The sequence below is a fragment of the Stegodyphus dumicola genome, chromosome 5 (genome assembly GCF_044657685.1).
Source record: "Stegodyphus dumicola isolate Sdum_Otavi_A_Nest chromosome 5, ASM4465768v1".
Classification (NCBI taxonomy): Eukaryota; Metazoa; Arthropoda; class Arachnida; order Araneae; family Eresidae; genus Stegodyphus; species Stegodyphus dumicola.
This window is the reverse complement of record NC_140772.1, coordinates 34,102,655-34,129,262: the sequence shown is the minus strand read 5'-3', so window position 1 is coordinate 34,129,262 and position 26,608 is coordinate 34,102,655. Positions and strand designations below refer to the sequence as shown.

General features: G+C 29.3%; 1 protein-coding gene across 7 annotated transcripts in view; it reads left to right on the top strand.

The window, feature by feature from the left end:
• Grip84 (Gamma-tubulin ring protein 84) overlaps positions 1 to 26,608 on the top strand; it is a 116,021-nt gene that overhangs the window by 50,248 nt on the left and 39,165 nt on the right. For all 7 annotated transcript variants that reach the window (XM_085816560.1, XM_085816557.1, XM_085816554.1 and 4 more), the window contains 7 exons: positions 2,785 to 2,990; positions 9,813 to 9,874; positions 10,041 to 10,083; positions 15,422 to 15,493; positions 15,592 to 15,653; positions 22,062 to 22,174; positions 25,513 to 25,663. In XM_085816560.1, coding sequence (XP_085672686.1) covers positions 2,785 to 2,990; positions 9,813 to 9,874; positions 10,041 to 10,083; positions 15,422 to 15,493; positions 15,592 to 15,653; positions 22,062 to 22,174; positions 25,513 to 25,663 — 709 coding nt within the window. The remainder of the gene's footprint in view (positions 1 to 2,784; positions 2,991 to 9,812; positions 9,875 to 10,040; positions 10,084 to 15,421; positions 15,494 to 15,591; positions 15,654 to 22,061; positions 22,175 to 25,512; positions 25,664 to 26,608) is intronic.

The following is a 26,608-nucleotide window of genomic DNA, read 5'->3' as shown; positions in this document are numbered from 1 at the left end:
TTCCTTTAGAAATGCCTGTAGTTGTAAATATGTGCTGGATCTTCTCTTGACTACAGTAATCTTCAAAGTTTTTAGAGGTAAAAGCTGTCCTTTTATTGCTTATTATTCTCGAAGGATTACCGAAAGTTGATTGCTGCCATTTCAGCTTCTGCAATGCCTCTTGAGCTGATGTAGACTTTACTGGATACAGCTACGTGAACTTTGTAAATGCTGTTAAGAGGTGATTGTAGTTCTTATTTGTCGAAGGTAATGGTCCTATAAAATCAATATGAAAAGTGTTCAAAGGGATATTATCTATTTGTATGGGATTCAGCAACCCTTTGCCCTTACCTCGTTTTCTGTCGCGCAAAATACACTCCACAGAATTTTAGATAACTTGTTCAATTCCTTTTCTAAATTTAGGAATATAAAAGTCTATTTTTAGCAGATCTTCTGTTTTAGACACTGCGATGTGTTCCTTGTTGGGGATACTACGTATGATTTCTAGTTCCAATGCTTCGGGTACCACAAGTAACTCGCAACCACTGTTGAACGTGTATAATACACCATTTTTTACTAGGAAATCTTTCTTTAGTCCTTGCTCAACTAAGAATTTTAGCAACTGGAGATGTTGATCACTTCTTTGCGCAGCTGCAATTTTGGCTGTAACTTCTCCCTGAGAACAGGTAACCATCATGACAGCATTTCTGCTTAACAAATCTACATGCTTCATTTGCTGCCCAGATCTGTGAACAATTTCATAGTCAAATTCTTCTAGAAGTAACGCCCATCTCGCCACTTTAGAAGTTAAATCTTTCTTGAACATAGTCTTCTGCGATTATTTTTAACTCTTGTTTTCTGATATTATTTAATACACTTATGATTACAAAAGTAAATTAATGCAAAACAATAATTTACCTCGCTTGTTTGTTGGTCGGATCCTGGCCGAGCCCCCAGATTTTCTGTGGGTGGGGAGTTGAAGATGATATCCTTAAGAAAATAACACTTCCACAAGTCCACACCACAAAACATTTAATGAATAATGATCGAAAAGCTACAGATTGGAATTATATAACAGTACCGTTGCGCGTTCTCACGCTGGTTAGATACAAATCCAGTTTTGCATGACTTTAAGTATTTAGATCATTCCAGATAATGGACGTCTGGACATTGTACTGTACATAATTGATGGATTAAGAAGTATTGCTAAAAGGTATAGCAGGAGTTCTTTTAAAAATAGTAATATAGTGGATCACCAGTTTATACATCTTTCAAGGGACAATTCACAAATGACACATAAAAATAGAATTTTTTGTTTTTTCTGACATGGTTCACATAGTCTCAAATACTTTGATGATACATTCTACTGTTACGTTCTTGTATTTGCAATTCAATTCTTTAATGTACGGGTTCTTCCACCATGGACAACTGTAATATGAGCATCATGTATGATGTTGAAGACTTCATCACGTTTTTGCTGATGTGTCAAATACAACTCTTATTTTAGTGCTAGTACTTGATGGCTTAAAAACTGGGTGGTGAGGTAAGTAATAAATGACTGGAGGGACAGGTTCAGAATCAAGTATGACTTTCATGTGTTTCAAATACAAATATCCATAACGAAATTCCTTGTACAGTCTATGTAGTCCAGGTTTGTTAACCAACCTATTTTCTAAAAGTATTAAAAAAAACTCCTCAACGCTAATTTCCTTGGTTACCACAGCACACCAGACAAAAGAGCTGTTATTACAAATTGGTCTAATTATACCAAAGCTCTAAACCACACTCACTACGATGGTAACATAATACTGGATTTCTGCTTTTTCTGCTAATAGTGGTGCTGTAAGTTTGTCCTCTCCTCCAATATTTAGAATATCATAGCATTTCAAGTTTCTGTAATGAACTGTTTGTTTTTCCTTCGCACATTTTGCTTCTTTCACTTCATTTATTAAAGAACTGTACTTTTTATTTAATAAATAAAAATAATGCTTATTTTTTACAGATTCAGACAAAGTGCCGTAAAACTTTTTCTGCATAGCATCACTCATTTCCTTTCAGCAAAATAAAAAAATGCAACATATGTTAAAATGGAAACAAACTGCTTCTGCTTTAGATCGTTACATTTGTTTGAATTCACTCGAAGCCTGCAAATGATGCAAATGTGGAGGGACAGGAACAAAAAAGTGTCATGACAGAATTTATGTGCTCAGGCTTATTCAAACTCGATTTAAATTTCTTGTTTCGGCCTTTTAACCGGAAGGCGTTGCTAACTGCTAGGTTATACCCCAAAGGCTTGGTAAAAGGCCTAAATGAAATTATATTAAAGCATACTTCAGACTTTTACCAAGCCACTTTGGTAAGAGTTAGATTTTACCACACTTTAGGCTTTTACAGTAACATATGTATGTTACTTTATATTCGTTATAAGTTCTATAGGTGCTTTGAACTTCATATAAAGCTTCTTTGAAATATTTTTTAATATTGCTTAATGATATATACTTTTAAATGAAGTCATATCTTTCACATCTGTTATAATTTTAAACAAATTTTGATTTTAGATGTGTAAATATTCTTAATTTTACATGACAGAAATGTAATGTACTACAAATTTATAATTCTTAGCAGCTTATTTTTGATTATGCATTTAAACTAAATTTAGTTTTAAAATAAATTTTATTTAAAAAATTTTAATTGTTTATATATTCGATAACTAAACTCCCTTTCAACCATAGAATAAATTTTACTTATTTGCATTAAAATACTAATATTATTCTTATCTTGAGTTTATACTTTTTCTCATTTTAGATAATTTACATTATGAAGAAGGTTTGATCAATCATGCTCTTGCTGCTGGTATGCGTACTTTCTTAAAAGACTATTTTATTCTTGTGTCACAACTTGAAAATCAACATCTACAGAAAAATTTAACACTTCAGAAGCTATGGTTTTACATACAACCTTCAATGACAACTATGGAAACTATTGCTAATATTGCTTCTACTCTCACTAAGGTATGGGTCATTTCAGAAGTTTCTTAGGATATTATTCATGTAGATTTAATGCTTCAGTCTTTTCTTTTTATTATGTAATACTTTTTTTTTTTCCAATTCAGAATTCTCTATACACTGATTATTAAATTAAGTAACTCATTCATTTTACATTTCACTCATTTAAGCTATTTTCTCTTAAAAATTACTCTGTTCTATCAATATAGTCTCAAAAGGAATTTTTTTTTATGATTTATTTCAAAGTGTTTGCTGTCTGTGCGCTTTTAAGTTTATTAGTATAGTTACGTGTTTTATGAACAGTAAGGTTTGGATAATTACAAACACTTTTTGATATGTGCAAATTTAAGTTATTTGTAGGTATTTTTATGAATTTTATTTATTATTAATATTTTTAAGCAGTTTTTATGAAGACATTTTGCATAAATGTGAAATCTAACTACAGGTAGGAATGGCAACCCTAACAATATGTATAACTTCATGACTGTTTTATCAAATCTAAAATAAATAAAAAGAGAGGAGAAAAATGCAGAAATTTAAAGTGAAAATGCATATAATTATTCCATTTAACACTGGTACAGTGATTCCCTCGTAATTGCAGTTACTAGAATTCTGTCAATATGAGCTTTTGATAGCAAACATGAAATGAATTCCTATCAGGAAAGAAATACCTGATTCAGCATCAGATTACAAAGTGAAACATCCAGTTTGTAAATCTTTCTTTCTGTGATACAATCTTTTGTTGCAGCACAAGCTCATAGCTTTGGTAGTAGTAAAGTACAGCTTCTTTTGTTTTTCTGAATATATTTTGGTATGGATGATACCTTTATTCTGAAAAAATTTAATTGCAATTATTAGTCATTTGGCAATTGCCAAGTCATGTAAACCATCAAATGGAAGAGAAACATTAGGGCCTTTGTTTATGTAGATGTTGAAAAAAATTTCATCAATTATAAGGGCGATCAGGCACACGTGCTTCTTCAAGAGGGGGGGGGGGTATCAAACCATAGTGATGATGATGATGATGATAGTAATGATAAAGAACTGAAAATATCAAAAAGAAAATTACTGGGAAATTAATAGTTTCTTCTTCGCATTAATTCATAATGATGTCACACATCAACTTATGAAGTGAAGGTAAACAATTTTCCACTTTTGGCATACATTTGTGACTTGCATCGTCTTAATCGAAAAGTCCCAAAAAATCTTTGGCCTAAAAAATGCCAACCCTACCCAGTTATTCTTCATTTTGTGTAATAAAACTTATCAAAATTACTATCAAATGAAAAAGTAAAATGCCTGTTTTCCTTTCACCGCTGGGAGAACAAGGCCTCTCTCTTCTGCTTTGAGTGACGTCACTGGCAAGGGAATTAGTAGGCTTAACTAACGTACCTTGATACCATAAACTGGTAGTTACAATGTAATATTTTATATATTGTATTCATATATAGAGATAATTGACAGTGTTTTATACTTTATAAATTTTTAATTCAGAAGGTACTATAATCGATACAGCAATTCGTGTATTTAAAAAAATTATGTATCTCTCAATAATCCCAAAATTAGGCTTTATTTCATGTTTGATATTATTAGACTTTTATAATATTTTGAATTCTATAAAATCTGAAATTAATTATTTGCTAACAAATAACACTGCAGTTAGTGTTCTTTGTGAAAGTATCTAGTTAAATCTGTAATGAAATATGTTGACATATTAATTAAAGTATAACATTTTAGTTAATAATATGTGAGAAGGAACTAAATTTTTCCTGAATACTCACAAGCTTTTTAAAATATCAGGATAATAGGTACATATCCTGGAATACAGTTAGTTATATACCATTTTTCAGATCCATTAATTTAATCTTAAATGTAAACTTAAAGCTTATACAGAACCTGAATTTTGATTTTACATAATCAATTTGTAAGATTTCTTTGCAATTCTGTAGTGATAGTCAAGGCTGAATTTATTTTCCTTAACTTGGGAAGAATATTACCTTGAACCTGACATTTAGTGATCAAGCATTTTAGTAAGAAAATAACTTCTATTTAAAAAAAAAAAAAAAAATGGGCGGTCAACCGAGGCTTTGAATGCAGATTTACCTTCACAACTGCCTGAATGCCCAAAATATTTATCAAGTAAATTTTCAGCTTCTAGAGAAAGTGCTGAGAGCAGAGGCAGAATTAATGGAAACAATTTACAGTTTGTAAGTCTTACCAGCAAAACAGTTCATGATCTAAAAAAAAAAAAAAAAGTTTTTACACATTTTCACTTTTTAGGGCACATAAAACAAGAAACTTCCTAATATTTGGGCAATTATTTTCAAAGAAGTCCCCATTTTTACTTCCTTGTACGAAGTAATAAGGAAGTATTATAATCGCAAAAAGTTTCAGGCAGCATATTTTAACGAAAATATACATTTTGACAGCTTACAAATGCAATTTAACGATGTTTTTTTGCATGATGTCTGTACATAAGGACAGAATAAAAGACACTTTTCCTCCAAAAAAATTATAAAACTGCTTTAAAATGAATTCTGAAGAGAATTTTTCGTGGCGTCGGTACGAACGTATGTACTTACGTATCTCGCATACCTCAAAAACTAGTATCCTTAGAATGTTGAAATTTTGTATGTGTATGTATGCATCCATGCATACATGTATGTTTGTATGTATGTATGTATGCGTGCATGCATGTATGAATGTATGTATGCATGCATGTATGTATGTATGTATGCATCCATGCGTGCATGTATGTTTGTATGTATGTATGTATGTATGTACTTTATTTTAAATACATACATATTTCAAATTCCTTTTTCATTTCAATGGCGCTTCCGAGTGACTGTTTTTTAATTCTGGTAGCACTCGTAAGGCGACTTCGTTACTTTCTTGCAGCCCTTTAATAAGTTTTCGCTCAGTTTCATTTTGGAAACCAATCTTGTAGGACGCAGGTATGTGGCTCTTTTGTTCATTCATTTTCATCACGAATGCTTAGCTTTTTGGTCTTTACGGGACCCCTCATTCTCTTCATTACTTTTTTTTTCAATAGAATATAGTTTTTATTTTTCGTGCTTAGGGGCTAGTCCCTTAAAATACTGTTTATAATCTAAAATACTGTTTTCTAACTTTTTAAGTTCACTTCTGTGTCTTCTGACGCGCAGGCCATGTTGGGAAAAGGGACAGATCATTTGAGACATCGTTAATAGTAAATAAAAAAAATTAATTTCCAAATTTTACTTACATTTAATACTAGGAAAGCCAATTGCAGTCTCAATGGGCCTGTCCAACGATTTTTTCGCATACCTATTTTGAGTTTGCTGTGCAATTGTCCTTGTATAATATGTAGGGTTTTTTTCCTCGTACAATTTGTTGTTTTAACATAGTTTGAACTTTGCATAACATGTAATCTCTGGAATAGGATTATCCAAATGTTCCTTACAGTTTTTCCTAATTTACTACTTATATACATACATACATACATACAAACATATATATATTATAATAAGAAAAGTTGTAAGAGCGAAAAATACAACATATGCATATTCAGTAGTTTTTACAAGTTCGAATAAAAAACTATATGTTAAATATTTTCGGAAATTTTAACACAGTTTTAAAAAACTAATTAAATTAAAGTATATATATATATATATATATATTAAAGTATATTATATATATATAGTAATATATATATATATATATATAAATTAAAGTATCTATCTATCTATATATAGATATAGATAGATAGATAGATAGATATCTATATATCTATATATATAGATATATATATAGATAGATAGATAGAAATAGAGATAGAGATAGATAGAGAGAGCATGTATATAGATGTGTATAGGACTATTATAACATGTAGATGTGCACCTCGTATTTTGGTTGCAATCGGTCGCACCAAACGTATACAAATATATTTATATATATATTCACTCTGTTACCCGGCTCAGTGATCTTAGTTTCTTTACTCTGATATGTTTGTAAATTGTATATTTTTTTGCTTTAAAATGATTGAATATGTTGTTCTTATCTTCCGGTTAAGGATTTTTATGCTTTTAGTAAATCTGTATGCAATATTTTTAGAATTATCAACAATTTTAAGGTTGTTTAAGTGCCGCTAAGCCTAATGATTTTTTTGATGGTGCCCATTGCTTGTTTACATTTGAAACAGCAGAGTAGTGGATTTGTTGCCAATCTAGAGAAACGTAGCTTCACAACAACAAAGATAACGCCTTCATTTATTATTGCAAATTAAATCATGCTTAATCCTTTCTGGAAATTTTTCGAGGAAATAAGTGTTTAAGATTTACTTCGTAATTTTTAATACAGATATTTTGAGTTTTTATGTATTTTTGCCTTGTCGCGAAGTGAGAACTGAATTAATTGAATGTGAAATACTCAATTGTCTGTGAAAAACTGTTTCTTTTTTGTTTTGTTTGCTTAATTTCATTCTAGCTTTATTATAATATTTGAATAGAACATGTGGCAACGATTAGATAATTCTTTAAATGATATAAATTTTGTGCATTCTGAGTTTTAATATGAATGAAATATAATACTGTTAAGTGAACCTAGCGCCCGTGTCACTATGGTAAACAAATAGAGTGAATTTTTAAAAATGCATTTATTCTATTGTGGTTTATGCACTGTTGGTGAAGTATATTTAATTCAATCCAATAAGTTTAAACAAAATGCAAGAAAAAATGCTTATAATTTAATACTCCGTACAAGGAAGTCATGTGGTGCATACATCAGATATTTATTATTGATACACATTCTGCACTGATTATCGAAGCTTCTATAGTATTGTAACGTAAAACCTAAAGTGTAGTATTCTTACTGGCAACTCAGAATTAAAAATAATATGTAAACTATTGTCCTAAAGTAATAAATGATAGTTTTCATAAAATTTTAGATTCTTTGTTAAAAACAAAAATTGCTGCAAAAAAAAAAAAAAAAATTTGTTTTTCGATGTTCTAGAAATATCTATTTCTGTATTCGAAACTATTAGTAATGATGATAGTGATAAGCAGAAAACTATCATTTATTATAAAAAAACTTTCAAATCTTATTTTTAAAAAGCAATGTATTTGTTATTTCATCACATGTCTATACTTGCTGTACTATTTTATATTCTGTTTGTTTGTATGCATATCAATTTTAGCAATACAGATTATGAATGGTTCTGAAATGCCTAAAAATTTTGAAGGTCATTTTGCAATAATTTTTTTAGTGTATGACTAGGTAGTATTCTTGATTAACTTAATTATGTGATAATTTTGAAATTAGTACTCAAAGTTCAAAACTGCATAAATTCTTTTCTATTTATTAATTCTAATTACTATTTATTATACTGAAAATGTTCAATGTTTGAAATAAATAATGTTTGAATGGAAGTAAATGTTTAAATATGAAGCTGTTTCAATAAACTTTTTCACAAATCACATAATGCTATGTTTATCAAGTACATGTATTGCAACAAAATATGAATAATTACAAAACAATCTAAAATTAAAAAACGAATTTACATCAATTCATTAGAAAATCTTCATTCAGTAAATGTCTTAAATTTCATGATATAAAAGGAAACACTCTCAATTAATACACTATTTGTTTCGATATTGAGGAAAAAATGGGAATTTTAACAACCAAAACAGTTTATTTTGAACTTATATGGCATTAACTAGATGCGAGTGCATTCTTTATGGCACTAGTGCTTACCAAGGCACTTGCTTTACCTGCTGCTAGTGATGTCACGATCCCAGGGTGGTGGCCATGTTCTTTCTGTGGTAATGGATTTCCCCATTCCATGAAGCTGAGAGGGAATGTGAAATATAATTCCAGTGTAAAATTTATAATATTGAATTGTGTGTACTTTGAATTATCCTTCTAAATTATATCATTGTTTAAAAAAAATTGCAATAATTCTTTATGTCTGTGATTAAAGTATTCCAAAACCTTTCACACACATGTAAAACTGCATATAATGCTGAAAGCTATACATAATGTCATATTCATGTAATATATATGAATACGATAAAGCTTAATTGGTAAATAAATACATTAAGATATTACTAACTGAAATAAAATAATAATAAATATACTGATTGCAACAATGTGCATTTTTAATGTGCTTTCTTTCTGTCTGTTATATACATATAAGAATAAGAAATTATAGTTTTTACCCTAATCTTGAAAAAATGCTGAACCTGGGCTTTAGAGTATCATGAACAAAAATATTGTGCTTCTACTATATAAGAGATATCGTCGAAATAAAATATTACTTTTCCATCAAAGTGCTGCAGAATCAATGAAGCATTTTACATGTGTATTTGTGCACGAGGTTGCAATTGTCACTTAAAGCCTATACTGAGCAAGCATTCTAGTTTCTTAAAAGTCAGTTATTTTCTTAATTTTCTGATGTCTGCTGTAAACCAGAAATATTTTTTAAAACTACATTCAATTGTTTGCTTCATATATGGGTTAGCTTGTTATCTTGTAAATACAGGGTAATGTAAATTAAAAGTAAACAATTAAATGCAATTTAGATGACTTACTGACATTAATGAGAAACATAGTAACGTGCAAATCTGCTCTGAGCATCATTATTGGTTACTGTTTCTTCTACACTGTACATAATCTCATTTCCAAGTACTGAAATTAAAAGGTAAAGAAATTCATTATTTACTTTACCCCTAATAATATAATACCTGTTATTACACTTAGGTATTTTTTCATATTTTTAATAAGTAATGACTTAATTTTATGTGTTTTGTCCTATATGTGTATATGAATAACTTAAACTTTAAACTATTTTAGGGAAAATGCTTTGGTGGAAATGTGCTCTCTGTTCTTCATGAGAATCTTGCATCCTTGGCTGGGTGATTTATCTTATTTTTTTTGCACATTAAATTTTTATTTAATTTGCCCTTTCTAAAATAAAAGATTTATTTAAAACAAAAGATTTATTTTAGAAGTATTTTACATATTGAATATCAAATTTTCTTCCCTGTCGTACCTTGTAATTAATTATTTTAACTTTTCTAGATCTGGCAAAGCTGAAGAAATATGTCATGCTTTAACTCGAGCAGTGAGTGCTAAAAAATTCTAAATAAATCAAATATATTCTTTTTTTTTCCCCCATAAATTTTGGTAAACATTAAATTTACAAGATTCCCTAAGATGTTGCTAATGTGCATTTCTGATATTTTTGCATTGTTTTAAGTTTATTATCACGGCTGTGGAGTAGGATGGGAAAATGACCGACTCCCGGAATTTTAAAGACTCCAACTCTGATTCCGACTCTCTCATATATATATGTACATATATGTATGTATGTATGTAAACATATACACATGGGTTACAGCTTATTTTTTTATTATAAAAGAAGTAATAAATGCTACAGAAAAAAATTCATGGCATAGCAAATTATTTATATTAATTAGCATTTATTATGAAATGGAAAAACTGGCATTAGTTACTTCTAAGAAACAGTACAGCTTCGCCAAGATCTTCTTTGTTGGAGGGCCATAGATCCGATATGATTAACTTAGGAGCTGAGAAGAGTCTTTCCATACTAACTTGAGTAGGAGAAAGAGCTGTTACTGTTAGGGCTACTTCTTTTAACTTTTCAGGATAGATTTTTATAAGTTCTAAAAGAGGTGTCTTGTAAGTGCAATCATATTTCTCTATTTCTTCAAAGACCATGTAGAAATCCTGTTTGTATTTTTACTTCCTTGTACGAAGTAAAAAGAAAGTATTGTAATCGCGAAAAATTTCAGGCAGCATATTTCAACGAAAATATCCATTTTGACCGATTTCGAATGCAATTTAACGATGTTTTTTGTGTGAAATCTGTATATAAAGAGAGAATAAAAGACTCTTTTCCTTCAAAAAAATTATAAAACTGCTTTAAAATAAATTCTGAAGAGAATTTTTTGTGGCGTATGTACATACGTATCTCGCATAACTAAAAAACGAGTAGCCTCAGAACGTTGAAATTTTGTATGTAGGACTATTATAACATGTAGAGGTACACCTCGTATTTTGGTTGAAATCGGCCGCACCAAACATATATAATTATATTTGTATATATATCCACTCTACTACACGACTCGGTGATCTCAATTTCTTTATTCTGATATGTTTTTAAGTTGTGCATTTTTTGCTTTAAAAATGATTGAATTATGTTGTTCTTATCTTCCGGTTAAGGATTTTATGCCTTTAGTAAATCTGCAAGCGATATTTGTATAATTATCAACAATTTAAAAGCTGTTTAAGTGTGGTTAAGCTTTAAGTTTTAAATAACATGGTGAATGTATTTGTTTACATTTGAAACAGCAGAGTAGTGGATTTGTTGCCAATCTAGAGAAACGTAGCTTAGCAACAACAAAGATAACACCTTCATTTGTTATTGCAAATTAAATCATCCTTAATCCTTTCTGGAAATTTTTCAAGGAAATGAGTGTTTAAGATTTACTTCGTAATTTTTAATACAGATATTTTGTGTTTTTATGTATTTTTGCCTTGTTGCAAAGGGAGAACTGAACTAATTGAATGAGAAATACTAAATCGTCTGTGAAAAACTGTTTCTTTTTTGTTTTGTTTGCTTAATTTCTTGTATACATCATTCTAGATATATTAGAGTATTTGAATAGAACATGTGGCAACGATTAGATAATTCTTCAAATGATATAAATTTTGTGCATTCTGATTTATAAGATCGAAATATAAGGCTGTTAAGTGAACCTAGCGTCAGAGTGTGGCTATGGTAAACAAATATAGTTAATTTTAAAGAGCACATTTATTCTATTGTGGTTTATACGCTATCAACAAAATCTAATCCATCTTTAGAAGAGGATGATAGAGACTCAATTGTAATGTCTGCAGTTTGACTGTCCTGATTCGAATTCTCCAGTTGTTCTGAGAATAATTTCGTTCATAATGAAAGTTCATAGATGGTTTTCTTTGCCTTTTTAATTTGTTCATCATCAAAAAAAATTCGGTGTTTCAGATCTACATATATTGAACCCAACAAGATCTCATTGTCTAGCAAACTAGATTTTTTTTCTTCATTGAAGAAATGATTCCTTCTGCAATAAACCCTCCATTTCAGAAAGAACAAACTTCACATTCTTCCATTCTCACCTCCTGTCAATTCTTGAGACTGCAGCTTTTTTGTGGCTATATACAGTGTAGAAAGAAGAGTTTCCATTCTGTAAGATCAAAGAAAGAAATTCTGTAAGATCATTGCAGAGTCTTTCTGTTAGTTGAAACATTAGGGTTATCTACATTTTCTAAAAAAGTTCTTAATTCTAACAACCTCTTTATCATCAAATGTGTACTTCTTTATCACGTTGCTTGATCAATAATTGCTCCTTTTTCTGCTCGCTTCTTAAGAATAGCATCAATTTTGGGAGTTCTTCCTGCTTACCTAAATTTACCTGTGAGACTTGTAACTAAATGAATCAGTTTAATCACTAATGACAAATATTACATCCATCCTCCTCCCTTATATTTATTTATTAATATGTCAATAAAATAGAAAATAACTATGTATTAATGTGTATAGTCCATAAATAAAAATAATAACTCAGCTTGTCATTAATTTTTTCAATTCATTTTTATTTCATTTCAAATTGAAACTGTCCAACAAAAACTGGAGTCAGAGTTGACCTGTTTTTAGCAACTCCAGCTCCGACTCTTTTTACCCCAAAGTCTGCCTGATTCTGACTCCACAGCCCTGTTTATTATTATTTGTTTCACTTCTTATTCTGTGTATGAATCAACCATTGCCTTTGCTCATAAAAATTATTAATTTTTCAGCTTAAGGTATGATTTGCAAGACTGATGGGCACTTTTTTTAAAAATAATCTTCTGATTATGTCTGTGCAGTTAACTCTTATTTGGGGGTGGGGGGAATTATTGTCATAATTTAGCAAATGTGAGTTTGTTTGGTATAGTAACAATTATTGTTTTAACTACTTTTGGTCCAGGGCTACATGCAGCCCCCTACATCTGTTTCTGTACTTCTATGAGAAGTTTATAGAATTTACTGTGCTATGTTATGCCCCCTTACCCACATCATGATAAGAAATTTAGTTGCAAATTGTTGCAGCCCATTATTGCATAACTGTTATACAGTTAAAATTGACATGAAATTGATTATTGTTTTGACATGTATCAACTTACTGAAGTTGCTCGCATAGGGTATTTGGTAAGCAAACTTCACTGTGCTTTCAGTTAGGTGATGTGCATCTCGTTTGTATCACACATTGTCCATTAATAATAATGTTTCAAGCAAGTCATTTTTTTAAAATAATAACATGTATTACTGTATTAATTTCTTTATTTTACATGAAACCGTTTAAAAAACATAAACATCTGCAGTTCTTATGTTTGTAGAGAAAAAGCTTCTTTATAAATCTATTAAAGTAAGGTATAATGAGTGTTATGTGCTTAAGAGGAACGATACTTTTGTGAAAACTTTTTTAAGACAAACTGTCTTATATCCATGTATAATATGGAGAAAACCAAAAGAATCTCATGTAGTCAACCTATTTTCCAAAATAAATAACAGAATGGTTTTTTAAATGGCAGCTATTTTATCAGTGAGTTGCCATTTGAAGCTATCAAAATAATAATAATGAGCATATTGATTTGTGCTGTTGTTTAACATATTGTTAGTTCTAAGAACTTAGCTGTTGGCATGTTATTGGCAATGAATAAAAAATTTCTGTACCATTATTTAAAAATTTGTCACAAAAAATTCTGAAAACTTTCTAGTTTTAGATTACATCCAAAGGGGGCGTGTGTGTGTGTGTTCCCTCCTTCCCATTTACAGACATACACATTTCAAGAACATTTGGGCTAAAAATATTTAAAAATAGCACATTATTAGAATTTCTGATGGCAGTCTTGTGCAATGGCTTATAACAATGGGCGGGGGGTTCCCGTACAATGTTGCGATTGCTTGCTTTGAAATCGTAAATTCTGTTAATCAAAAATTTGTTTTACAAAGTTTTACAGAATATGAGATAGACAATAAAACAAATTCCAAATTCAGGCTTCCAGGTGCTCATATTCAGGTGGAGGACTATGTCCGCAGTTTGGTGGCTTTAGGTAATATTGTTTTTTCACAGAGCGAGAAACATACATACATACATGCAGATTCTTCATTATTTAATTTCTTTAAATATAATACAGAGTGATAATGTTTAATGGTGGCACTTTGGAAGGTGAAACAAACATTTATGGTGAATTTACGCCAAATGCTGTATCGAGACTAATAGCCCTTCTGGGCTAATAATTCTGAATTTTTACCTGTATGCAATAGATTGTTTTTAATTATTGGTGAATAAAAAATATGATGCAGTCTGCTCAACAAGCATACATCTTAAACTGGCTCTTATATTGTGCAAACACCCTTAGTTGTAAATATTGTTAATAAAATTAATACAGTGATTTTTTAAAAATGAATTTTGTAGTTAAGTTTTTGTTTTAATCATTTCTTATAATTTTGCCCAATCTCTGAAAAAGATTTTACTTCAATAATTGTATCTTAAAGACATCTTAAGTACTTTTTTTAAAAGATCATTATTTTGTTCTTTATAAAAAATTGCACAAAATAAATAGATGTTCAAGATATTGAAGTGGGTTTTTAAATGTAACCGTAAAATTAGATTTTGAATGAATATTATTTAACATTTCTGTTTAAAACATATTGAAAATTTTCTTTATCTTAAAATTTACATGTTTTATTCCAGAACAGGAATTCTTGTATTCACCACTGCAGATATCTTGTCTGGCCAGAATATTCACTGAGTACTGGCAATGAGATAAATTTTTCTACACCTTAGGTCTTTTCATATTGTTGTAGTGTGGGCCAGTAGCTTATTGGAGCTCTTATTGAATAACTTTACTTTTTTTTTTTTTTTTTTTAAGGCAACAATATCTTACCAAACCAGATAGTATTCAGGATTTCAACAAATACATGCAAGAGTCAATACACAAGATCAGCTGCTCCCATACTATTCACTGTTACATGTATCACTAAAATGTGTACATCTGGATTTCAATATGGCAGTTTCTAATTCATATGTGCAATTTATTAAAATCAACAAGAAATAAGTGCATTTGTAGTTTTGCAAGGAAATTCATCAATTGGGGAAATTCGGGCACACTAGTTTCCAGCTGTTATTTTGAACATCATAATCACTGGATAAATGGACATTTTCTGGACATGTATTTGAAACATCAGCAAAAGCTATATAATGTGAAAGTGTGTGAAGGAAATATATGTTATAGTTTGCATTTTCTTATTATGATTACCCCTTGTATTAAATATGCTATATCTCTGTGATATGTAAGTAGTTAACGAATTAAAACCTGATTAAATATTTAATAGATTGAACTTTTTTTTTAAACAGGCAGCACTACCTTATTTTGAGATTTTAGAAAAGTGGATTTATAAAGGAATCATATCTGATTATTATTCAGAGGTCAGATTTTTTATGTTTTCCTTCATAAATAATAATTATTTGATTTTGAAATGTTCATGCCTATCACCATTTTTATTGTATTTTCATCTTTTTTGTAGTTTTTAGTTGAAGATAACGAATTAATCAAAAAAGAAGAATTACCTGTGGAATGCAGTAATGCGTATCCTTTTTTGTGCATGTGTGTGTCACCTTTATTGGTACTTTGAAAATCTTTAAATAAAAATTTATTATAATCTTTACATAAGAACCCTTAAAAATAAAAAATAAATTTAAAGTGTTTGCTAAATTTTAAAAGTGTTGTTTAGCTTCCACAAAAATTGAACACTTAGCAAACATCAAGTACTATTAAAAAATTAGATTTGCTGTCTGTTGTCAGTAATATTCTGTCTTTGCAAATAATTTTAAGTATTGACTGCCACCAGTTAAGAAAAAAATTGGGTATTATCTAGTGATAGCAAATGGTCTCAATTGATGACATTTTTTTTTTTTTAAATTTTTATTCAGAATTAATACTCTGTAAAGTAAATTTATATTTCAATAAGAAAAGAACAGTTTTTCCCTTTACTTTTAACATTTTCCTATACACAGGCCATATGAATGGTGCTTTTATCCAAATTGAGTCCAAGCTGTCAGTTTCTTAAATTCGATAGCATTCTCAACCTTTCCTTGTTTTGTGTAAATACTTGAATTTCCATCTTAATGTAACATGATTTGGACATCATTTAGAAATCTCTTAGCTTTCCTTCGAATTGGCTGAACTGTAAGCAGTATTACATGTAAAAAAAAATATTTTGGCTCTCAGAGTAAAATTATTGTATGTGGAAATCCACTTTCAAGCTGATTCTACGAGTATATTCCCAGTAACTATTGCTGGTCATCTGTGATGTTGTCGCGACTGGACCTTTCAAGATCTTACTCTTGAAAGACTTCAAATTTCAAGAATTTGAAATAAATGCATAGAAATCGAATATACTTCGAATAAATGCATAGAAACATGTTTGTTAGCTTCTGTGAGTATGGTCTTCTGAACACCATCATTATTCCCAAGTAATTTCAAATATTATATAGAAATATTTATCTTCAAGGTAGATATGCAGTGTTTGTTACATTCTAAATTTAGTTCATATTGTGGTTGATGATTTGTGTTGGTGTGAATAAGGCCTTTTCTAAGGCAGGGATTCTCAACCAAAGAGGAATGTGGTCAGCCTTTTATTTAGTTCTTAAGTACTTAATTTTAGTTTATGAATATAAAAAACTACTTTTATTCAAGCTTTGGTATTTATCAATATTTTCTCTACTTTTTGTTGTTTAATTTAGCATGTTAAAAAATCATCTAAATAAATGTATATTTGTATTTTTTGAGTTTTAAAAAGGAAGCAGATGATCTTCTAGCAGTGGTGAAAGAGGTGAATGAGGCTAAAAGAGGTTGAGAACCGTTTTTCTAAGGGTTGATCTGAAGAATTCTGATGTGTCAATAATCATTCTTGAACATGAGAGTCTAAACTTGAATAATGTTCATTATTTGAAGTCTCTCTTACTTTGGAAAATTAATATCACTAGATACACTAAATCAAGTGCTGTCACTATATCTTCACTGCTTAATTGCTGCCACTACTTACATCCAGAAAAGTCAGGTTGACCCACATTGGTATGAAAAAGAAAATCTTTACAATAAAAATAATAACAAAATTTGAGAGCCAACAACTGCAATGCGCACCAAATATGTGTTTTCATAAGTGTTCATGGTGTAATTAACACAGCTATACAGTGCCGCCAGATTTTGTGATTTTTCGCAAATATGCTGGACTTGACGAACCTATACGACTAAAATTTATGTGTATACGATTTTGTGATATTTTTGTTGATCATTTCTTTGTGCTACCTTTTGGGATTTTAAAATATTTAGTGTATCATAAGACGCTTATATGTTAAAATAATATACCTACTAAAATTAATTTGTAATAAATAAATAAAATAAAATTATTCAGGCTTAAATAGAGGTTGTTGTCCTAATATCATAGACCAAGTGCAAGCAATTTTCAGCACCAGTAAAAAACACACAACTGGTGTTTTTATGTGTTTGATTGATTGTTTTGTTTAATATTTAAAATGTGTCAATAAGCAATGCAACTGTAGAAATGGTATTCTCAAGAGTCTGTTTGACAAAAACCAAACCATCAAAATTGAATGCATTTGGAATTCCGAGATTCCATATTTTATATGAAGGTGTCATTGGAAAAAAAGAAATTCTGCTGTATTTACTTTGTACACTCACCACTCATGCATACATATAGCTCAGATATTTATATAAAGAAAGAAATGAGGATAACAGACCAAGGAAATTAATAGGATGACGAAGAGCTATTAAATTCAATCTTCTTTTAAATAACTTTAAAATAAAAAATGGGCATTTTTACTTTTTTTTTTTTTTTTTTTTTCTAAGCATTAGTAAATTTATGAAATGTGTTACGTTAATATGTTCTGTAATTTATTTTATTTGAGTTAAAACACTAATTTATTTTTAATTGAAGAAATAATTTTTCAGAACTAATTATGTGGATCAAACAAAGTGGAATAATTTCTTATGAAAAATTTATTTTTCAATCATGTTAGATAAGTTATCTTCACAGTGCAGTGGAATATGACTACAGCAGATTTTTTTGAGATAATCACATTTGAAAATAGTTTGTATTTACAAGAATATAAATTAACATTAGCTGCATGTAACAGTTTCTTAAAATCAAAATTTACTGGAATCATGAGACTTGGAGAGTATTCATTGTGTTTGTTCAATAATGTATTTTATTTCAAAAGTTAGATTAATTTTAAAATGAAATCTTTTCAGAACTGATACATGCTGTTTAAGCAAAACAGAGTTAAAACTTTAGAAGTTAAGACATGAATGCCTGTTCAAAATTATAATAACTATCTCAATATCTATAAAATACGAAGACATCATTATTTGTATTTTTTCTTAATTAAAATTCTGTGAGAAAAAATTCAATTTTAAGTTTGAAGGACATCATTTATTTATTTATTTAGCATATATGTTAGTAACATTTCTCTTTTCCATGTTAACAAATTCTATTATGGGGATTATTTCAAAAATTAATACTAAATATATTTTAAAAAATTGCCTCTGTAAAAAGCAATTTAAAAATTTTCTTTGAACTCATGGAGCAAAAATTATTGTATTATTGATAAATAGATGAGTTCCATAAAAACAAGACTAATGAAAGGAAAAATATTGCAAAAGAATGTAAAACGAAGTTATACACCTTAATACTAATACTGATGATTTCATTGCTTTACAAATTTTTTTCTGTCAGTTTTCCTCTCAATTCTATTGTGATAAGGAAACAATTTTGAGCCTGAATGCCATATTGGGCATTCATACAGAGAAAGAAATGAAATTCATTCTTCTGATTATATTTCTGAGAACTAAACAATCAAGTTGACTTAAAAATCAAAGCAAAATCAGTTTTTTAAATAACAACATAAAGAAATTTAACAATGAAGGAACAATGTTTTTATTAGTAATTAGAATCTGATAAAATAAGTCAGCCGAGCAGAACGGAAAATTCACTGAAAAGTCTTAAGAATTAAAAAAAGCAAAAAAGAATAATAATAATAATAATGAATCAAAAATTAGAACTGCCAACTCAAAAAGATTAATATGCTAATAATCGAAACGTGAGGATGCACTTAATGGATATGAACAAATTAATTTTAAAATAAAACCTTAAATTAACTGAGCATTAATTAAAAGAAAAATGAATATTTAAACAATGGATAATTAGCAATGTAGTTTTAAAATTTTCTTCTGAACTAAAATGATGTAATTAAAAAGCCTAAAAATCAAATTACGGTCTGTAACTTAAGAACCAATGAAAACTGAATTCAAGAACGTCAGAAATCATGTGAACATATGTAACTATGACATCACTAAAATAACATGATCTCTGACCTCATGTGCTACTTTTTTCTTCTTACTTTTGGATCCTTTTTCTGCTACTTCAGTTGAAAATTTCTGGCAATTCTGCTCATGTATGCAGTTTAAAAAGTTGGTGAATTTTTTTTCATATAGATATATAACTAAGTAACAAGATGAGGGAGCCTTTTTCTGTTATTTTATATGCTTATTTTTTTTTAATTTTCAGAAATTTATATCTGTAAAATCAAAAAAGAATAAATGAGACACATATAGAAATATACCCCTGCAGACTTTTTTAATTATCTTTAAACCAATTAATTGAATTGTTTTTAAAGTAATAGCAGTACTGTTCTGTTATCAGGACTGGATATTGCCAAAAGCTGGCAATTTGGAGAAAAATTCGAAGCATAAAAATAATACTAAAATATTTACTGTGTTGTTAAGTTCAAGAAAAATCTAAGAGGAAAAATAACAAATATTCGACAAATAGCAATTTTTTTAATGTAAATAATACAGCTTGCCAAAGAAATTGCACCCAAAAAAATCGATTAGGGTATTAAGATTAACACGAAGGTATGAAACTGCGGATATCATTCAAAATGTCTGGAAACATTTGCGTTTTAGACAAATCAAAACGTGGCCACTACATAAATTTAAATAAATAAGAGTCTAATTGGTTGTGGTCTGTGCCACGATGACACTTGTTTTGTCATTTCGCACTGCCCCATAACCTTTCAATAGTTTGTGTGTGACAACCAGTATTGGGATCGACAAAATTATATGTATAGTTAATACAGAAATGTTCAAATTCGACCTCTTTTAGTTCTTTAATGTTATACCCTTTCCAACAGCCTTTCCTCTTTGGTTGAGTATGCGATTATTATATGTTACGGAGTGCCAATGGTTCAAACTCCACATCAGAAAAATAAGTAGTGAGCAGAAATAGGAAAATTGCATAATTGGTTATCATGATGCACATTAGAGGAAGCTACATTAGCCCGAGAAAGTTTAGGGATAGGAAAATTCAAGTTTTTTTGGGGGGGGAGGGGGGGAAGATTTATGATTTAAAACTTTTTTGTAATTTTTAATTATATATATATATATATTCTGCATTTTTGCGAAGGCCGGTGAGTGAACTCGCTAATCATACTATAAAAATGATCCTAAGTCTGAGTATATTGTAGTACCATCAATAATATTTTCTTGAATAACTTTAAGCAAAGTTCTGGCAGAGCAGTTAGACACAGCAACTAAAAAACATTCTTTTGTATCTTGGCAAGTCCTGCCGTTCAGCCACTGGGGCAGAAAGATACAACTAATGGTGGTGTTTTTTTTTTTTTATTTTTTTTTTTTTTTTATTACACGAAAATTTTGGAAATACGGTGCCGCCTGATTTAACTGATGGTCTAGACATTAATGCATGGCCACAGACTTCCTTCATATAACTATTCCAGTCAGCAAAAGTGCAATGATTCATATCAAGGTGATACTGACAAAATTCAAGGGAAGTTAGTTCGAAACACTCTGCATAAATAAAACGAACTGCTATTAACAAACTGTATCTCAATTTCAGTGCTTCCTTTGAATTGAAATACAGCTTCATTGTATGGTTTTTCGTGCACTTTCTTTCAAAGTAAATTATTCCTCGTTCCTATAAAAAATTTATGGCAGATGTTTCATCCTTAGGAAAGTCCCAAATTTTTATATCCTTGGGAAACAGAACAGTAATAAAAACAGAAGTGACCATTTTATCTTTAGAACTTGTATTCTTGTTGCCAAATTTGAAAATGCATGCTTTTACTTTAAAAGAAAAAAGAAAACCGCAAAAGCAGTTTAGTTCTATAATAACTTTAAAACTAAATTTTGGCAACTTCATGTGAACCAATCTCTTGACAAGTTTAGTGAAACATTTGGCAACAATTCTAGTCATGATAACATAATAGTACTGTAATAACTTATAAATTCTCTTAAATACAGTCTTTTAAAAATAAATCTTATATGGGGTCATCTTTCCATATCTGTAGTTTCATTGGCCTTTTGGCAGGCATAAAAAATATTTTTTTTTTCTTAGTTGCTGAATGTAACTGATTCTAAGCTTGGTTAAAATGCATATGAAATTTGAAGCATTTTAATTTTTATTTTGAGGGTCTTGTGCTGTGTTTTAATGTAGAGGATAATTCTTGTATTCTATCATGCCTTAAAACTATATTTAATCTTGTACAACATAAGTGCAGTATTTTTTCATTACTTTTATTTGTTGAAGATTAATGTAAAACGTCGAATTCTTTTTTAGATAAGTATGAACAAGAAAGCATACTTACTGTGCATTTTTATTAGTACATTATGTAACATTTCCAATTTTTTTACTGTGCTAACTGTGGATTAACTTGAAATATATTTTTCATGGATATGCAGACATTTATATGTACATGTGTGCATATTCAAATTTATAATCATAAAAGGTAACAAGTGGAGAGGGAAGAAACAGGAAGGGAGAGAATACTGAACTTTAAGTTTGACATTTGAAAAAATTTTAAACAAACACTATTATGGTTTTTTGTTTACCAAAAAATATCATATATTTTTACTTTTAGTAGTTGTAATTTTATTTTTATCTTCCTTAACTAATTCCAGTTATTGGGAAAAACGATACATTATTAGAAAAGATCAGATTCCTGTATTCTTAGAAAAAGCAGCTGATATGATTTTAAGGACAGGAAAATACCTGAATGTTATTCGTCAGTGTGGTAAGTTTGAAATAAAATTTTAAATTATAAATTATGTTACTGAATTCAGCTTACTGAATTGTGTGTTTTCTCTTGAATCGTACTATATTAAATTATTTCACTTAAAATGTATGCTTTTATATGAATATAATTTATTTGGAAGCTACATACATAAACAGCACCTTTTTAAGAAAGATATACAAGTCCCGGACCCATTTTGATGTTTAATAACTCATAAAATTATAAAGATAGATTAATTATATTGAAATTAATAACATAAATAGTTAGACTCCAAAAGTTTCATGACTCTTGTCAATGAACTTCCACGTGTGCCCCCTTCGTCACACGGAGAAGTTGATATTCAATTTCACGCCAGGTACCAGCAAGCATGTCGGCATCCACAGAGGCTACTGCGGTTGTAATTCTGGCTTTTAGGTCATCAATGTTCGACACTCTCCTTCTGTAAACATTGTCCTTTACGAATCCCCAAAGGAAAAAGTAAATAACATTGCAATAGTTGCCAAAAACAAAAGAGAGAAAAATGCAATTAATAAGCAGATGATATTTAGACTGGAAAATGAAATTATCTGAAATTAACTGTATGCGCAGACGATATTTACAAAAGTAAAGCTATTCAAACCTGAAAAGGAAAATATATAAGTTATTCCATCAATAAATGCCATAAGTTTGTTTATATCTTCATTATTTTATGAGTTATTAAACATCAAAATGGGTCCGTGACTTTATAAACACCCTGTATTTATAATAATATATTTATAATAATAATATTTGAACATATCACAAAATACAATTCTCCAGTTTAGAAATTTTGAGAAGGGAATGATCTTCTGAAGTGGGATTTTGAGTAATTATTTTTATGATGTTTTTACCGAAAAAGTGAATCATTATTTAGTTATAATTGGTGCTTAAATATTTCAGACTGTTATAAATCAAAGATAAATACATTTGTAATTCTGGCAATATGATATTAAACATCATAATATCTGAATACATAAAACAAATTATAATCAGTCAAGTTTGATGATCTTCTCCAATATAATTATCAATAGTTCTAGATGATTTATTCTCCTGTGAACATGGTCACCCTTGGGAGTTTATGTTTATTGCCAATATTTATCAGTGTTCTAAAAAATATAGTTCATTTCCCAGATTGGTCATCCAGGGGGACCTGCCATAACAGAGTTTACTGTTATGTGTAACATAATTTAATCTCATACTTATCTATTTATGGGATGCTAGTCACCAAAGAGCCAAATATAATAGCTTATTTATTTATTTCACACCATGAATAGCTGTGCATTATTGCAAAGAATGTGCATCAATCCAAGTATTTTCTCTTCTAGATTTTTGTTTACTTAAACAGATGAGTTGACAGCTTCTTGTTATGAACATCTGCAAATTAATCGCAAGTGCAATATTATTATTAAACCTGATAATACAGAAAAAGAAAAATAAACATCCTTACCTCATTGAATTCATGTGCTGACAGTTGCATGAAAAGACACAAATATTTTTAGAAATGTTAAATGAAATCAGCAGTTTTATGCCTCCTAAATTTAAAATTACGCTTGTAAAATCTCTCTCTCTCTCTCTCTTCCCCCCTTCCATGTGTGTTTATTTCCAATCTAGAATTAATAAAAATAGCCGTTGTTTTAATTTTAATGAAACTTTATGTATCATTAAAGTTGCTGCCATCTGATTAGATTTTCCACCAATACTTATATTTGATGCTATGTGATGCTCCAAAATGATATAAATGAAGTGTTTTTTTTTATTTATTCTACAGAGAATGCTATTTTAGCAACCACTTTATTAAGTGAACCACCTCTGAAAATGAGCATGTAGAACAGAAATAAGCATTAGTATTGATTATCACCTCTAAAGTAAACCACCTTCGCAGAAGATAAAAATTGATTGGATCCATGGATCTTAGGAAAGGTTCATTGTAGTTGTATAATATTGTTTCATCATGTTAAATCATAATATTAAATCACCAGTCATGCCGGAATCAAAAGTATGTATTAGTTCACTAAATTAGCTTGTTCTGTGTGGATCTTAAGAAACGTTCTAATCTTATGATCATCGTAGAGAAGATTCATTGTATTTATGTAATAATATCATTTCATCTTGCATTCATAATATTAAATCACCAGTCATACTGGAATCAAAAATATGTATTAGTTTATTAAATTAGCTTTTTCATTAATAAAAGTTTTGAACCAGTAATCAAACAGTAGTTTTAGATGCCAACTTGCAATGACCAAGCTTCTGAATTTGAATTAAAATAATCTTCTAGAATGCCAGCTTTCCTAGTTAATACCAAAGAAAGTTAAGTGAAAAAAAAAAAAAAACTGGAGATTATTCAGAGTTAAATATGCTGAGGAAAATCGAGCCTTTATCAAAGAATATAAAGTTGAATAAATATTTTTTCAAGAAAATTGAGTTACTGTCATCGTAAATATTCAATCAAAATTATTTTAGCTTTCATTGAAGGCGGTATATGTTGATATGTTCTGAATTCAGTTTCAAAGCATTCAACCTGTAATTTTTACTATCAAGGAAATGCTCAGTTGCAGTTTAAGTGTATAAAATAATGGTTAGCCACTTTAAGGTTAAAAGCAGTTAGATGCAAGGCATTCTTATACTGAAGAAACATGATGACTTGCCATTTATATGCAAGTTTCTCTAGAAACAGGTACTGAAACTGAAACAATAACTCAAAGTCAAGTCGAGAATGTTGATTCAATAAACTGAGAAGCTGTTGTTTAGTTCTGACTACAAATCACGGTGCAGAGTCCACTGCTAAGCAAATCTTTGCAAGTTTCCTTTTTTTGCTTTCACAAACTCAATCTTGAATTTACAACAGTTTCAAAAGAAGGGTTTATTTTTATAAGTAGGATTCTTATACAGATAAACCATATACACTATGTCACATACCATTCTTTTTTTCCAAAATATCCATCTGAATTGGTACAGGACCCTTAACTGGTGCCTTGTGTGCTTCTCTACAAAGTTCCAACTGAAATTTCAATTCTTCACAGATTTATAACTAGAGAGTGTCAGGTATCTTTCAGGGACTAATGGGTTAAGTTGATCTCTCTATTCATGATGCAATGTGATGGATGGATACTCTTCAACAGGGTTCTTTGGCTACTTTAATAATCAGAGATAAAATCATATAGAATCCTACATAAAACTTTTCAGGGAAAATCTTTTGCATGAGTAATATTTAATTCAGTGTTTTTACCATGCTCTTTGATTTATATCTGCATTAAGTTACATTAAGCAATATATTTTAAATCTGTATAATAGCTTATTTTTGAATTACTTTATTTTAGGTAAAACAATTGATTGCCCTGATGCTAAAGCTATTATGTACACTTCTCGTGAAAGCAAATATGTAGAATACATTGAACCTGCATATCATTTTGCAAGCAAACAGTTGTTAGATCTCTTAATGGATGATGCTGATCTACGAGGAAGGCTTATGTATGTTTAAAGTTTAAATCTAATGTTTTATATCATTTTATTTTAGTGCTTTTTAATTTTAATAAAATGTGTAAATAATCTTAAATCTGACTTATTGTTTACAAAAAATTAAGTTGTTTTCCTTTTCTGGGAAGTATACAACTTTTATCTTCAATATATTTTAAAATTAGTGGTCTATTCATGCATAATCAATGGAGTTAACATAAATGAAGTTTTAAAATCTCCAAATATTATCTTATAGATACTGCCTAAGTGCTTTTGTTTGGCTGGAAACATGTACCGTGGCATGCTAATTATGGAATACAATAAATATATCAACCTTAGAATGTTTCAAATATTTTAATAATATTACAACTCACAAATCCCAGGTATAATAATTATTGCACTAGCATTTGTAGGAAGCAATATTCTGCTCTTAAATTTCTTAACATTTGATATGAAACAGAAATTTATATTTGTGGGTTATGTTCAAGAATAGTTTTTCTTCAAGACTTTTAATATCAAAACAAATGCAATTAAAGTCATTTTTTACTAAATGAATAGTTTTTAAGACTGAATATTTAAACAAGGCCCCTCATTGTTTGATTATCTGTATCATAATTTACTTTATTAAGCATCACCCTTTTGTATGAGAAAATACACTCTTCCCATTTTAGAGGTTGATGATACTAAACTTTTTGTAAAATTAAATACAGTGCAGTTGATTTTCTGACCATAATGTAAATAACAGATTTATTATTGAAATTTTGTAATTATTTACTTTTTGAAAGTGGACACTTTTTGTAAAAAAAAATAAATAAATAAAAATAAAATAAATATTTAAATATGAGTATTTCAAAGAGCAGTACTTGTTAAACATTATTGTTATTTTAGTTTTGCACTTTTATTATTGTCTATATGCTTATAATTTGTTTTTATTATGATAAAAAAAATTAATGGGTTAAT